Source organism: Lemur catta, chromosome 3 (genome assembly GCF_020740605.2).
Source record: "Lemur catta isolate mLemCat1 chromosome 3, mLemCat1.pri, whole genome shotgun sequence".
Lineage (NCBI taxonomy): Eukaryota > Metazoa > Chordata > Mammalia > Primates > Lemuridae > Lemur > Lemur catta.
In genome coordinates, this window is record NC_059130.1 from 19,835,923 (window position 1) to 19,849,039 (window position 13,117).

The 13,117-nt window shown below is 46.2% G+C and overlaps 1 protein-coding gene across 1 annotated transcript in view; it reads left to right on the forward strand.

Annotated features, from left to right (window-relative positions):
- Nucleotides 1–1,729: 1,729 nt before the first annotated feature.
- The window catches only part of ATP1A1 (ATPase Na+/K+ transporting subunit alpha 1), a 30,991-nt gene continuing 19,603 nt past the window's right edge, over nucleotides 1,730–13,117 (forward strand). The window contains exon 1 of the mRNA XM_045546903.1: nucleotides 1,730–2,085. Within this exon, the coding sequence (XP_045402859.1) occupies nucleotides 2,074–2,085 (12 nt within the window). The 5' untranslated portion in view covers nucleotides 1,730–2,073. The remainder of the gene's footprint in view (nucleotides 2,086–13,117) is intronic.

Below are 13,117 nucleotides of genomic sequence, written 5' to 3' on the forward strand. Positions count from 1 at the left end.
CCACAGAGCAGGAGGTGAGCAGTGGCAAGCCAGGGAAGCTTCATCTGTATTTATAGCCGCTCCCCATTGCTTGCATCACCACATAAGCTCTGCCTCCTGCCAGATCAGAATGCGCACTAGATTTTCACAGAAGCACCAACTCTACTGTCAGGGATCTAGTTTTCACACTCCTAACGGGAAACTAATGCCTGATGATCTGAGGTGGAGCTGAGGTAGTGATGCTAGTGCTGGCGAGCAGCTGCAAGTACAGATTATCATTAGTGAAAGGTTTGACTGCACAATAAATATAATGTGCTTGAATCATCCTGAAACCATCCCCCTCCCCCCACCCTGTGGAAAAATTGTCTTCCATGAAACCAGTCGCTGGTGCCAAAAAGGTTGGGGGGCACTGCTTAACAATACATTCTTGGGTAAGAGGAAAGAGACTTGTGTAAGAAAGTTTCTTCTAAGAAGGGATAAGAATTACCCTAATGATGTAACTGATAACACAGTTGCTAGTTTTTCCTCCTTTCCATACTTCCTTCCCCATTTTTTTCAAGCTTCATATCCTTATGTGTTCATGTTAAATTAATACTTGAAGTTGATAGGGTTGGCTTTAACTTTGGCCTTTGCTTAGGAAGTTAACATTTTCCTTGTTTCTTGTAGGAATTTCCAGAGATGTGGAGTGACTTTCTCCTGTGAATCCTTTGCTTTCCCAGAGTGTACTTGACTTCCTGCAAACATTGTTAATAATAATACTTCGCTTTTTAAATGTTGGAGAAAGTCAGCCATTGCAGCCTCTGCTAAGAAGCAGAAGCTATATTGATAGAGAAGTTCCAAAGTGCAGCCTGGGCCAGGGTTCTCTGGGGACTGGGGCACGGGTTCCTGGATTGCTCACGGCACCCAAGGAGGCGCTGCTGTGCCAGGTGGGAGGCATGGAGTGGCACTAGACAAGGCCCTAAACATCTCCCCTGGAGTCAGCACCTCTTGCTAAAGATAAGCATTCCTTTGGCTTTTCAGGCTTTTCTTCACTAAAGAGACTTCCCAAACTAGAAAAGCAGGTTGCATTCACACAGTATTGTGAATGAACTCATTGGTCACACTTTGAATTGTCATTTTGGGGTCTTGAAAGAGAGAAGTGGTGGGGTGGGCTCTTGGGACTTTTGGCGAGGCCAATTCAGACCCATTCCTCCAATGGTGGAGCGGAAGTCAATAAAGGGTACCCCAAGTCAGAGGAGGCAACAAGAGGGCACCGAGAGGCGGCAGAGGCCATCCGCAGGTGGGCGCGGGGCCTGGGATTCCACACAGAGGTGGAGTCCCGCAGGCAGGCGCTAGCTGCAGTCACACCCCGGCCTCCCCGGTGCATCCCCTGTCCCAGATGAGATCCCTGAAGCGCCGGAAAAGGCATTCCACGCAAGGCTTCTGAGCCTGATCGGCGGCGATTGGGGGAGCCCAGTTCTGAGACCGTACCGCACCCACTGCGGACCTCCCGGGCCCTACACAGCGAGCGAGACACGCAGGGCGGCGGGAGGACGGCTCGGGAGCGCCACCGCCGCTAAGTCCCCGCTGCTTAGCCAGCAGGCGCGCCCCGCAGCCCTCCCGGGACGTGGGCACGCGCGCCCCGGGCCCGGGCGCCCTCCTGCCGGGAGCCGGGACCGGCCGCAGCCGGCGCTGTCCAGGCCTGGGGGTGGGCCTTGGGGAGAGGGTGGAGCCAGGGCCGCCGCCGGTGTCAGGTTGCTCCGGTAACGGTGACGTTTCTCGGCGTGGGCGGGGCCAGCACGCAGGTTGCATATTTTAGGAAGTGAGGAGGCGGCGCGGGCCGGAGCTGCGGCGGGGCCTGGGGCGCAGAGCAGCGGCGGGAGGAGGCGGACACGTGGCAGCAGCATTGGTAGCAGCCCCGGCGGCGGCGGCAGCAGCGGCGTCGGCGGCATCGGCCCGAGCCGCCGGCCGCCCTCCCTCCCTCCCGCCCCGCAGCAGCCCTAGCACCCTCCACTCGCTCCCCCGGCCCCGCTCGCTCGGCCGGGAGCTGCTCTCTTCTCTTCTCTCCGGTTCTCAAGCGACAGCACCCGGCGCCGGGCACAGCGCACCGCCACCATGGGGAAGGGGGTGAGTATCGGCGGGCCCGGGGAGGGGCGCGGGGAGCCCTCGAGGGGGAGAGGAGGAAGTCAGGAGGGCGGCCGCGGCCGGCGGGAGGCGGCGGAGGAGGAAGCGGCGCGGCGCGGCGCGGGCTGGCAGAGCGGCGCGGCTTAAAAGACGACGCACTTTGGAAATGGAGGGAGCGCAGTAACGGGGGGCGGGGGAAGGGAGCGCGGGCCGAGCGCGGACCCCGCAGTGTCTGCGGGCCGCCGAGGCCGAGCGGGCCGGGGCTCCGGGAGGCGGCTATCGGGAAGCCGCGGGGCGGCCCCGGCGCGGAGCCGGCGGCCGGCGGCATCCCCGAGCCCGGCTGCCCTCCCTCCGCTCGCCCTCACCTCCCTCTCTCTCCTTCCTTTTTCCCTCCGCCCTCCGTGCCCTGAGGGAAGGCGCGCTCCTCCCCTTCCCCTGGGGCGCTCCGCCGGGGCCCCGCTCGGGCTGCCGTTCCCGCCGCGGCCCCGGCGCCGGCGGGGCAGCCTCCGGGTCGAGGCTGCTGCTGCTCCCGGAGGCGCTGGGGCTTAGCTGGCTCCCCGCGGAGACGGCCGCCCTCCCCCCAAAGAGAAAAACTGGCTTCCCCTTACTGCGGAGCCAGCCTAGCGGGCTGGTGCCAGAAAGGGTGTGTCTTCGCCGCCCTAAGATGGCCTTTAAGGTATACTTTTGAGAGCTCTAATGGGCCATTTCGCGTAAACACTCGATGCGCCCGTGGCAATTGGAGTTGTCATCATGATGGTGGGGAGGGGTGTGCAGAATTTTTAGAGGGACGAGCCTGGAAGGACAGACCGACCCACCAGGGCCTCTGGGTACAATAAACCCGAAAAAGGATTGGAGCCTGTGTGCCTTCCGTGGTTGTGGGAATGCCTTGCCGATTTCCAGCGCCGCGGACTCAGCAAAGAGCGGTCCCTGAAGGAGACGAGGGGTCTCAGGGCAGGAGAGTGGCGCAGAGTGCTGTGGGGATACCGTAAAAACGCCTTGTTCTTACACTTCTGTAGTGAAGCCTTGATTACCCGTAGCCACTGCGGGAGCCTGGGTCCGGGACCCCAAAGGAGCCAAAATCCAGTTGAGAAAAATTTACACAAAATAACCTCAAAAATTCATGGGATAAAAATGACCAGGTCATGAGTATGCAGGTGGGTGCGAATCCACTCCATTGTCTCCAGGGCTCAGCGCAGTGTGGACGTTCAGTAGAGCTTTGAAGGTCCCGAGGCTCCTGGACACGGGCAGAGAGAGGCTGCATTCTTTGGGGACTCTAAATAGGTTTTGAAGGAGGCAATTGAAAGGCTTGGACCTGGTGGAGGGAATAGAGACGGGTGGGAATGCACAACTTGTACCGCTTTTGAAAGCACACAGTGTGGAGGGCTGGCCCAAGTCAAGGAGCATCAAAGCAAAGAGCTGAGTTCCAGGCCCCTCCACTCCCCATGGAAACTGGGTTAGTGGCCTGTGCTTGTCCAACACCATCAAACCCTCGGTCATTCCTGTAAACAAGCTCTTTTAAACTCATTCTCTACCCACCACCACCCCAAAAAACAAAAAGTTTATTTCCTGAGAGGAGACATTACTGATTTGGGGAGATGGAGAGATCATAAATGTGTATCTGAGGCCTAGGAAGTTGAAGTGACTTGCTCAAGGTCAAACGGTTAGTGACAGACCAGACATCTCTGATTCCTGAACAGCCTGTGGTCTCCTGAGCCTGAATATTTACTTACTCTTTAATGTTACCTTACATACAGAACTCGAAAGTTACTCTTCAGGTGAAACTGGCGTATTTGTAATATTGAATTAATAGGCTATGGAGATGTCTGGGTAACTAAGTTATGTCCATATTTCTAGATGTCTTTACGCACACGTATGTACAGTAGTCGTACAATAGTAACACACCTGGATAGGTAGTCAAGGTTCAACCCAGATGTCTTATGGATCCTAACAAAACATCTAGTGGCTAACAAACACAAGATTGAAGTACAGCTGGTTAACACAGGATGGTATGCTACTTGTCTGCTTGTTTGTATTTGGTTATTTTGAGTACTTTGATACATTGAACATTAGTTTGCCTGAGTACATGCATATGTGCGTGTGTGTTTTGTCCCCAGTGACTTACGGTGACAGTCTAAATGTTCAGAAGAATATTTCATGCCTAAATGTTGGGATTTTTCCACATGAGGATTAAAATGTGGGTGGAGTAGTGACTAAAGCCCTGCTGATAATTGGTTAACCAGGAAGCCTATGCCGGCAGCTTTTTTAAGGTCATTGTTAATTTCTTCCCCTCCTCTCAGTACCATTTGTGGCCTAGGTTTTGATGATATTTCAGGTGATTTTGTATGTCGTTATAAGTCTAGTTCCTAAGCATCTGGTAAGAAAATGAAAGAACAGCTCTTGCTGAATCATTCCCGGCTGAAATAGGATTTTGTCCCTTTTTTTCTTACTGGGTGTTTTTGCCAGTGACTTTGTCGTAAATCTTCAGCTAGGCCTACCACCCACAATTGTTTAGTTCACACCAAAGGTACACAACGTAACTGTTTAGAAATGCAAAAGACTTTTTGTTTTCTTAAGTTTATAGAAGATGAAGGGGAGAGGGTGTCACCAGATCTTTCACTGCAGTTCTGGATTTGGTTTGAATATTAACTTAGTTACCTAGAAAATAAATCATACCTTATAAGTAGCGATTTAAAGAGGGTCAGGGAAAAAAAGGTTCAGGTGAAGGTTGCACAAGGGATACGTATGTCAGCAGAAATTCTGGTTGTATGGTAACATTATCAGCTGCCCTTTTGGAGCTCAACTTGGAAGTGTGACTGAATATCTTCTGGCTGCTATAAAGCTGGTACTTTAGACCTAAAAGACTATAAGGCAGAGTCCTCAGGGTGGAAAGTTGCCCAGGCCTGGCCACGGGCAAGTGGAGCAGTTACAAGAGGAACTAGCACCCACCACTGGGGGGCACATTACAGTTGCCTCACCCTGTGCCTGTCAGTCCTGTGTGTAACAGTCCCCTGCCTCTTGGGTGCTGTCTGTACCCTCTTAGAAGGGTGTATCCCCTTTTGGTAACTTACCGTTTGTTAATTTGTAATGTTCTCTGCCACATTTGTAACACTATAGTGACTCACCTTAGGGTGGGAGGGTAGGGAAGGGGGAGGCCTGCATCACAAACCTGAGAAGATGGGGACTAAAGCCAGTAGCCCAAAAAGCAAACAAAAAAAATGCTTTAGAAAGGTGTTTATCCAGACGAGGGCTAAAACTTAAAATATACAGATCCTGGGAATGCTATTCCTAAATTGCATTTAAAAATAAAAGTGAATTCAACATTTTAAAAGAACAATAGGCTTGGCATTCGTCCATGTTCCATTCCAGTACCCTTCTAAATCATTGTTTTCTGATTATTTTAGCAATAAATGAATGGATAAGTGACAAATCAGGCTATGTTCTTTAAATTATGTCTAAACTTAAGAATGAGAAAGGCTTAAGCTAAAATAGCTTTGAAGGATTTTGTGTGGGAAAGTAAGTTAAATCAGAGTCATCACCTAACAACAAACAGGTTTTTAAAAAGCTGTGAAGCTTCAGTTTTTCATCTGGCTCCTGGGTAGAATGTTCACCCTCAGAATCAAGTGAAGTAATCTGTGTTCTGTTTGCTCAGTGCGTGCAATGGCCAGTCTGATTTGTGGCTATTGTTGTCAGGGCTTACAAAGGTACAGTAGTTAGAGCTGAGAGAAGATCAAATCTTTATAAACTGGGTTTGCTGTTCATCAGTCATAAACCCTTTCAAAACTAGGGAACAGGTTTTCTTTTACCCTGAAAAACATGAAGGATTGAAAATAATGGGAAATACTGTTAATTTCCCTCCATAGGAAAGCCAAGTGGAAGGGTCTGGCAGTTGATCCTACTGAGAACTGTTACATTTGCTCAAGAAGCAAATCTCCTATTTAATAGCATCTTAGAATTTTTGTCTGCTTTCACTTTTCAAGTAAAGGACTTTGTTCATGGTTGATAATCATTTTTACGTTTTTTTAAATCTTGCAAAATCAAATGGACTTTTCAGCCTTATGTGATGATAGGGAGCCTGAATATTTGTGCTGTGCTGCCTTCTGCTAGATGCCCAGGGCTCTCTGCCAGCCAGCAGGCCAGAAGAAGAAACACGAGTGTCAGATCAGATGGGCTCACAGTAATCAGAGTGGCTGGGTTTGGACAGCAAAACACTGGGCAAAATGTTTCCCATCCCTGCCAGAGCTGTCCAGTTCTAGATTATGCTGAAAATACATGTCTAGTACGTAATAATGTGAAGTAAAGAAAACTTTAAAGTCCACTAACTCTTTTTTAAAACTCTTCTTCATTTATATATTTTTGGAAAAGGATATGTAACCAAGTCGGGGCTGACCTTTCTCACATTGCTATGAATTGAGTGTATGAGAGGAAGTGTATTCTTTGGCTAGAGTCATAGAGAGACTGTTCTTTGCATATGACTCACCTCATTAGTTGTGCTGAAATCTGTTGTCAGGAATCCACAAGACGTTCTTCACATTTATTTGATGTTTAGGATGGCAGATTCTGTTAGTGAGAAAAGAGGTGCCCCTTACCCGACACTTTCTCTCTGGTTTGGTTTTCATCTGGGTCCTGAGCAAAGGGATTTTTGACCAATAGACCTCATTCCTTAGTTCCTTTGTGACTTTACAATGAAATATATCTGAACATTATCTCTTTATCTGGTTTTATTCAAACCCTATTTAGTAACAGCTGTTGGCTATTTTGGTGATGTGAAAGGTTGATTCCTGGTGGCTTGTGCTTTGTTTTTGGAACTTGTATTGTTTGGGAGCCTAATAATCAGTGTAAGGTTTTGTGGATTAGTCGGCCTTGGTGTTTCATTTCTCTTCCTAGTGAGATATCAAGGTGAGGGCAGGGCCCTAATGCACTTTGGGGTTTTTCTGCTTGTTTTTTATTTTTTTCCTTTAATCCTCTATGTGATTCTTCCATGGCGCCATATTTGTTTTATTATTTCAACTGGTGATATTTCTTTAGGGCCTTGGACAGCCTTTATCATCTTTAGCCTGGCAGTCATTTTACCTCCTAGGCTAGGCTTCAGAATGCTAATTGAGGGAGGGATCAGGACTTAACTGGGAGTTGATTTGGACCCTTTGTAATGCTTGGGCTGGTTATTAATCTGTTGTCTCTCAAGCCAGAGTAATCTAGCAAAATGGTAAAAAGGAGGATGAGGAGGGTAACAAATGGAGGGAATTAAGAAATAAGCAGAAAGTTTTAACTCTTCATAACCCAGGTGCCTAATGTAGAGACAGAATACCCCATTAGAAAAACTAAGATTTTTGTCTGTTTGTTGTTGGTAACTGGACAAAGCACATTTTTCAAGAGGTAATAAATCTAAGGTGCATTGGTTCTTTACACATTAGAATTTTAGTTTTTGAATGAGCATGAGTATATACTAAGTATTGCAGGTAGGGTAGGCTGGCATGCTCATTAGGAATTTACATGCAGACAGAGTGGGGAGGAAGGTTAATGTTCTTTTTGCACCTGCTGAGGGAACCTGCCAGCTAGACCTATAGCTGTTCTCTTTGCTCCCTGCTAGCTGATGGCTACCACCCAAGAGTGGAGATACTGAACTGGACTCACAAAGGTCCCTACTGCTTTGGCCTTGCTAGGTTATATTCTCCAGAATGCATATTTGGGTGAGTGAAAGGAGTATGAAGGCATGGTGGTCCTTCAGGGTCACCTCCTCTGCAGAGAACTGCTCCTGCAGTGCAGTGTTGCCGCTGGGGCTGGCGAGCAGCTATGGTGCTATGACAGTGCGTGCCCTCCCTGAACCCCAGCCAGCCATCTCTTAGCCCTCAGATCCCTGGCTAGAAAATTCCTTGTATGTAAAACTAAACTGCTTAGTCATTTAGAAGCAAATGGAAATATTATGAACTGGGCTTGATCATTTCTTGACCGTTATTGACAAGATCAAATGAAAAATAACCCCAAATGATTTTTTTTTTAAAGGTTTGAAAAGAGTTTTCATAGGAAATGAAAAATGGCAGTAAGGTATATGTTAGTCAAAACCAAATTATAATCATAACCTTTGTGTAGCATGTTGCAGAGTACCTTTACACACAATTGTGTTTGATTTAATATGCCATCTAGGCCAGGCGTGGTGGCTCACGCCTATAATCCTAGCACTCTGGGATGCCTAGGCGGGTGGATCGCTCGAGGTCAGAAGTTCGAGACCAGCCTCAGCAAGAGCAAGACCCAGTCTCTACTAAAAATAGAGAGAAAATTATCTGGCCAACTAAAATATATATATAGAAAAAATTAGCCGGGCATGGTGGTGCATGCCTGTAGTCCCAGCTACTGGGGAGGCTGAGGCAGTAGGATCGCTTAAGCCCAGGAGTTTGAGGTTGCTGTGAGCTAGGCTGATGCCACGGCACTCACTCTAGCCCGGGTAACACAGCAAGACTCTGTCTCAAAAAAAAAAAAAAAGAATGCCATCTAGGAAAATTAGAAAGCACCCCTCCTCCCTTTTCTTTCACAGTAAGGGTAGTGCAGACTATGCAGTGCCTCTAGGCAGCCAGCAGCATCGGAACCATCACCCACCTTCCCTGCCAAGCTGAGTTCAGAGGTGCCTTTCCTATAACCTTCTTGGCCAACTTTGAAATGGGCTGCGTTTGGGGCAGTTACTTTGGCCATCCTGTCCTTTCTTGCTAGTCAAAAGCTTTTGTTTGTGGGTTTTGAAAATAGTGCAGTTTTTAGGTGTTTTCTTCTCAGATTTGATGGTCCCCTGACTAATCAGACTATCAGCGCCTTCTCTAGGTTCTTTAATAGTTATACCAAATGTTATTGCCGTTTTAGGGATGAGGAAACTGAGGCTGAATGTTTAAGGTCATGTAGCTGGCATATGCCAGTACTAGAATGACTTCGGGCTGATTTAAAAGCACCGTCATCAGACCTGTCTAAAGAGAGTGGAAATCTTGAATTTATAACCCTCTAGACTTTTTCAGCAGGAATTTCAGAATTCTGAAGAGTTGAGGTCCCTACTTACTGGCCACAGGACATTGTGCTGTTATGGTGGGAACTCTGGCCAGAATTTCCATAACGCATAGCTGAGAAAGCCTTTGAAACCTGCTCTGTTAGAGGTCAGTGGTTAGGATGGGCATGAAGTCCTGGCCTAGCTTATGCAGACCTCAAGCAATGTACCTCTGGGATGGAACTTTCTTTCCTAAAAAAAGACTTGGCTTCCCCCCCTCCCCTGCTTATTTTGGGATAATTTTCTTTACCTGTCATATCTGTCTCCTCTAAATAGTTAACTACTAAAGAAGAAGGAGCATCTTTGGCTCTCAGGGGTCTTAGGGATGTCTCACTCACTGTGAGATTCAGTATGTTTTTAAATGAGTGAGCCTTGTTACATGTTTTAACCTTGGTTCCTCCTGTCAAGAATTTTCTCACCTCTTGGGCACCGTTTCCCTCTACCCAGATCAAATAGGAAAATTCTTAGTTACTCTTGGATGGGATGGAATCCCTGGGAAGCACAGGATGAAATGATGATGCCGACTTAAGCTGTGTCACAATGGGCAAGCCCCTGCCCTTGCTGTGACTTTCCAGTCCCTGAATTAGAATGGAAAGAGAAACAAAAAGCCCGTAACCCAACTTACTTCATTTTCACCAGTGTCCCTTTTGAGAATGGTATAACCTGTTGAGTTCCCATTGTACCTTTCTTTAGAGATGCTCAAACGGGTGCCATTGCACTCCTAGGAATGAGAAATAATCACCCACAGTCCTCTGGGGAAGTGGTCTGAATTTTCTAACTGAAAAAGTAGGAATTGGTGTGCCCAATGCCCAAACAAGTGGGAAGGTCACTGTGGTTGATTGAGGACGTGCCATATTTGTCATTTCCCCTTCCCGTGACTCTTACTTTTCCCAAATGCTTTTAAAAGAAATAATAAAACAAATGTCGTCTTACCCATTTTTTCCACTGTTCCCCCAGCCCCTTGGACTTTTTCAGCTTTGAAGCCATGGTAGCTGACACTGATAGGGAGGGACTTCAGTAATATTTGATTCCCACCAGGATAAGCTAATGTTAAATAATTGTTTTACTTCTGGGGAAGAAGCGAATTATATAAGCTGCCTGGTTCTTTTAGACAAACATTCCCTAGTGAAAAAATTATTAATAAAATTTTAAGGAAAAGGCAATTTCACATGTTAATACTTTTCCATGTCTCTGTTAATATTTTTACATGCCTCATTTAAAACTATGCCTTATGTAACATGAAGTGAAGAAGAAAGGGGAGAGTTATTAGGGAATGTAGATTCCCAACCTGCTTTACCATTGATAGCAAAGCTGTGGGCAAGACATTTATTTTTGTAAATGAGAGCATGCCCAAGGCCTCTTGCCCCAATAATTTCTTTTGGAGTGGAAAATATTGGAAGTCTGAGATAATCAAAGCATACAGATGGTGCGGCTGAGGAGTTTAACTCTGATTTTCATTTACTAAAATTTTTTTGTTGTTGTTTTTTGAGACAGGGTCTCGCTTTGTTGCCCGGGCTAGAGTGAGTGCCGTGCGTCAGCCTAGCTCACAGCAACCTCAAACTCCTGGGCTCAAGCAATCCTCCTGCCTCAGCCTCTGGAGTAGCTGGGACTACAGGCATGAGCCACCATGCCCGGCTAATTTTTTCTATATATATTTTTAGTTGTCCAGATAATTTATTTCTATTTTTAGTAGAGACAGGATCTCGCTCAGGCTGGTCTCAACTCCTGACCTTGAGCAATCCACCTGCCCAGGCCTCCCAGAGGGCTGAACCACCGCGCCCGGCCCTCATTTACTTAAATATTTTAATGATACTCAACTAGCCTAAAGAGAATTTGTGAACTGTATTTTAAAAATCAATACAAACTGGCCACGTAAGTCTTTTTAGAGATCTTTAGTCAATGTCTTTAAAATGAGTTTAAGTGTCATGCTTCCTCATTAAATGTATGAAGAAGGAAATGCCACATTAGACTGTGGTTTCTCTCTGGTAGAAACCCTGTCTTTTCCTTTTGTTTTATTTGTCCATTTGCTTTCAGTGAGTGTGATTATTTTTCATTTTAACTCTGGCACCAAGAGCTATTATGCTCAAAGCCACTTACAAATGTGGTTGCTCCATAGTGGAGAGAATGTCAAGAATGTTGACTATCTTTAGACTTGCTTCATTCTTACCAGATAAGATAGAAACGAAAGAACCCACTCTTAGGAAGAAGTTATTAGTCGGGTAACACCACACAGGTGACCACAGAATAAAAGTGTCTCTCTACATGTGGGCAACACCAACGAATTAGGAGCAGAATTTGTCATTGGAGTCTGAAGAGAGAGTATTTTCAAATTCAAGTGGATATTTTATTTGCTACTGTTTTGGTTATGCCTGAAACATATATGCTTTTTGATTTTCTTTTATTTTCATTTCACACACTAAAATTATAATCTGGACATATGAGTCCCTAATTAATTACTTTAGTAGCTGGTATTATACTTTTTTTTTTTTTTGAGACAGAGTCTCACTCTTTTGCCTGGGCTAGAGTGCCGTGGCATCAGTCTAGCTCACAGCAACCTCAAACTCCTGGGCTTAAGCAATCCTACTGCCTCAGCCTCCCGAGTAGCTGGGACTACAGGCATGCGCCACCATGCCCGGCTAATTTTTTCTATATATTTTTAGTTGTCCAGATAATTTCTATTTTTTTTGGTAGAGACAGGGTCTTGCTCTTGATCAGGCTGGTCTCGAACTCCTGACCTCCAGCGATCCTCCCCCCTTGGCCTCCCAGAGTGCTAGGATTACAGGTGTGAGCCACCGTGCCTGGCCAGTATTACACTTTTAAAAGTTAGAAATGGGTAAAGGAGAGCCACAGAATAATAGTAATAGTACCACATACCACCCATTTTAAGAAAATTGCTCATGTCTACTTTCTGGCCTTTCTCAAGCTGTAGTTGTGGGAGGCAGTCTGTGGGGAGTGGGTGGGGGGTGTTTGGAATGAGGGCCCTCTGGGCTCCAGTAAGCTTTGGAGCACCAAGTTCAAGCTTTGTGTAGATAAGCTCAAGAATTTTCAGCGCAGGGTGGGGTAGTGAAACAATCTAAATTTAAACTATAGAATCAACATTTTCTCTAAAAATTGTTCCAGTTTTCAAGAGACGTAGGTGGATCCTGTGAATTATGTGATAATGCACACGCTTTTCCTACATCCTGCTTATGTCAAAACATTTCCAGTGACTTTCATTTTGGAGGCTTTATTTTCAGGCTATAGATTGGGGTGGGGACTCCCTTTTTTCCTCTTATTATGTAAAGAATTGTAAGGACTCTTAGGCTAACTTTGACTTTTTTTAATACGAGAAGATGAAAAAGGGCAGTATTCTGTGAGCACTAAAGATATTTAAATTTGATATATAATGACTTCTTTGCAAAGTGAAGAATTTTTAAAGTAACTAGCGTTTAGGTGTATTATTTATTGAATCCTCAAAAACGCTAAATGAAGTTGACTCTATTCTTATCTCCATGCTATAGAAGAGGAAGTTGAAATGTGAAGTTAGTGACTTGCCCAAGGATACACAGCTGGTAACTGGGGGAGGGGCCAGGATTTTAGCTCGGGCCTGTCTGATCAGAACTCAAATTCTTAAGTACCATACTATATTCTAAGTACCATACCATACTCTAAGTTAGTAATGTAAAGGTAGTTTCATTCTTTCTGTAGGGAAGCTGGAAGGCTGCAGAATAGGGATTTTGACAGCACAGCTCTCTCCTCATTCACCCCAAATGGAAGTGGCTCTGGCAGGGCCATTCTGAGGCCTGCCGTAACTTTCCCCCTGTCTTAATGCCCTTGGGTGGGGATGACGTGTCTTGAGCTAATGATGGCAGTACTAACAGTAGATTGTTTATGTAGTATGCAGTATAAGCTCATAAATTTTCTTCAGTATTATTCCACTGACTTCCAAATGATGGCTATCCTAACCACTGCTCCAGAATCTTCAGTTTCAGATGCTGTTCATAATTCACAACCACACTTTTCCCACATTCTCCT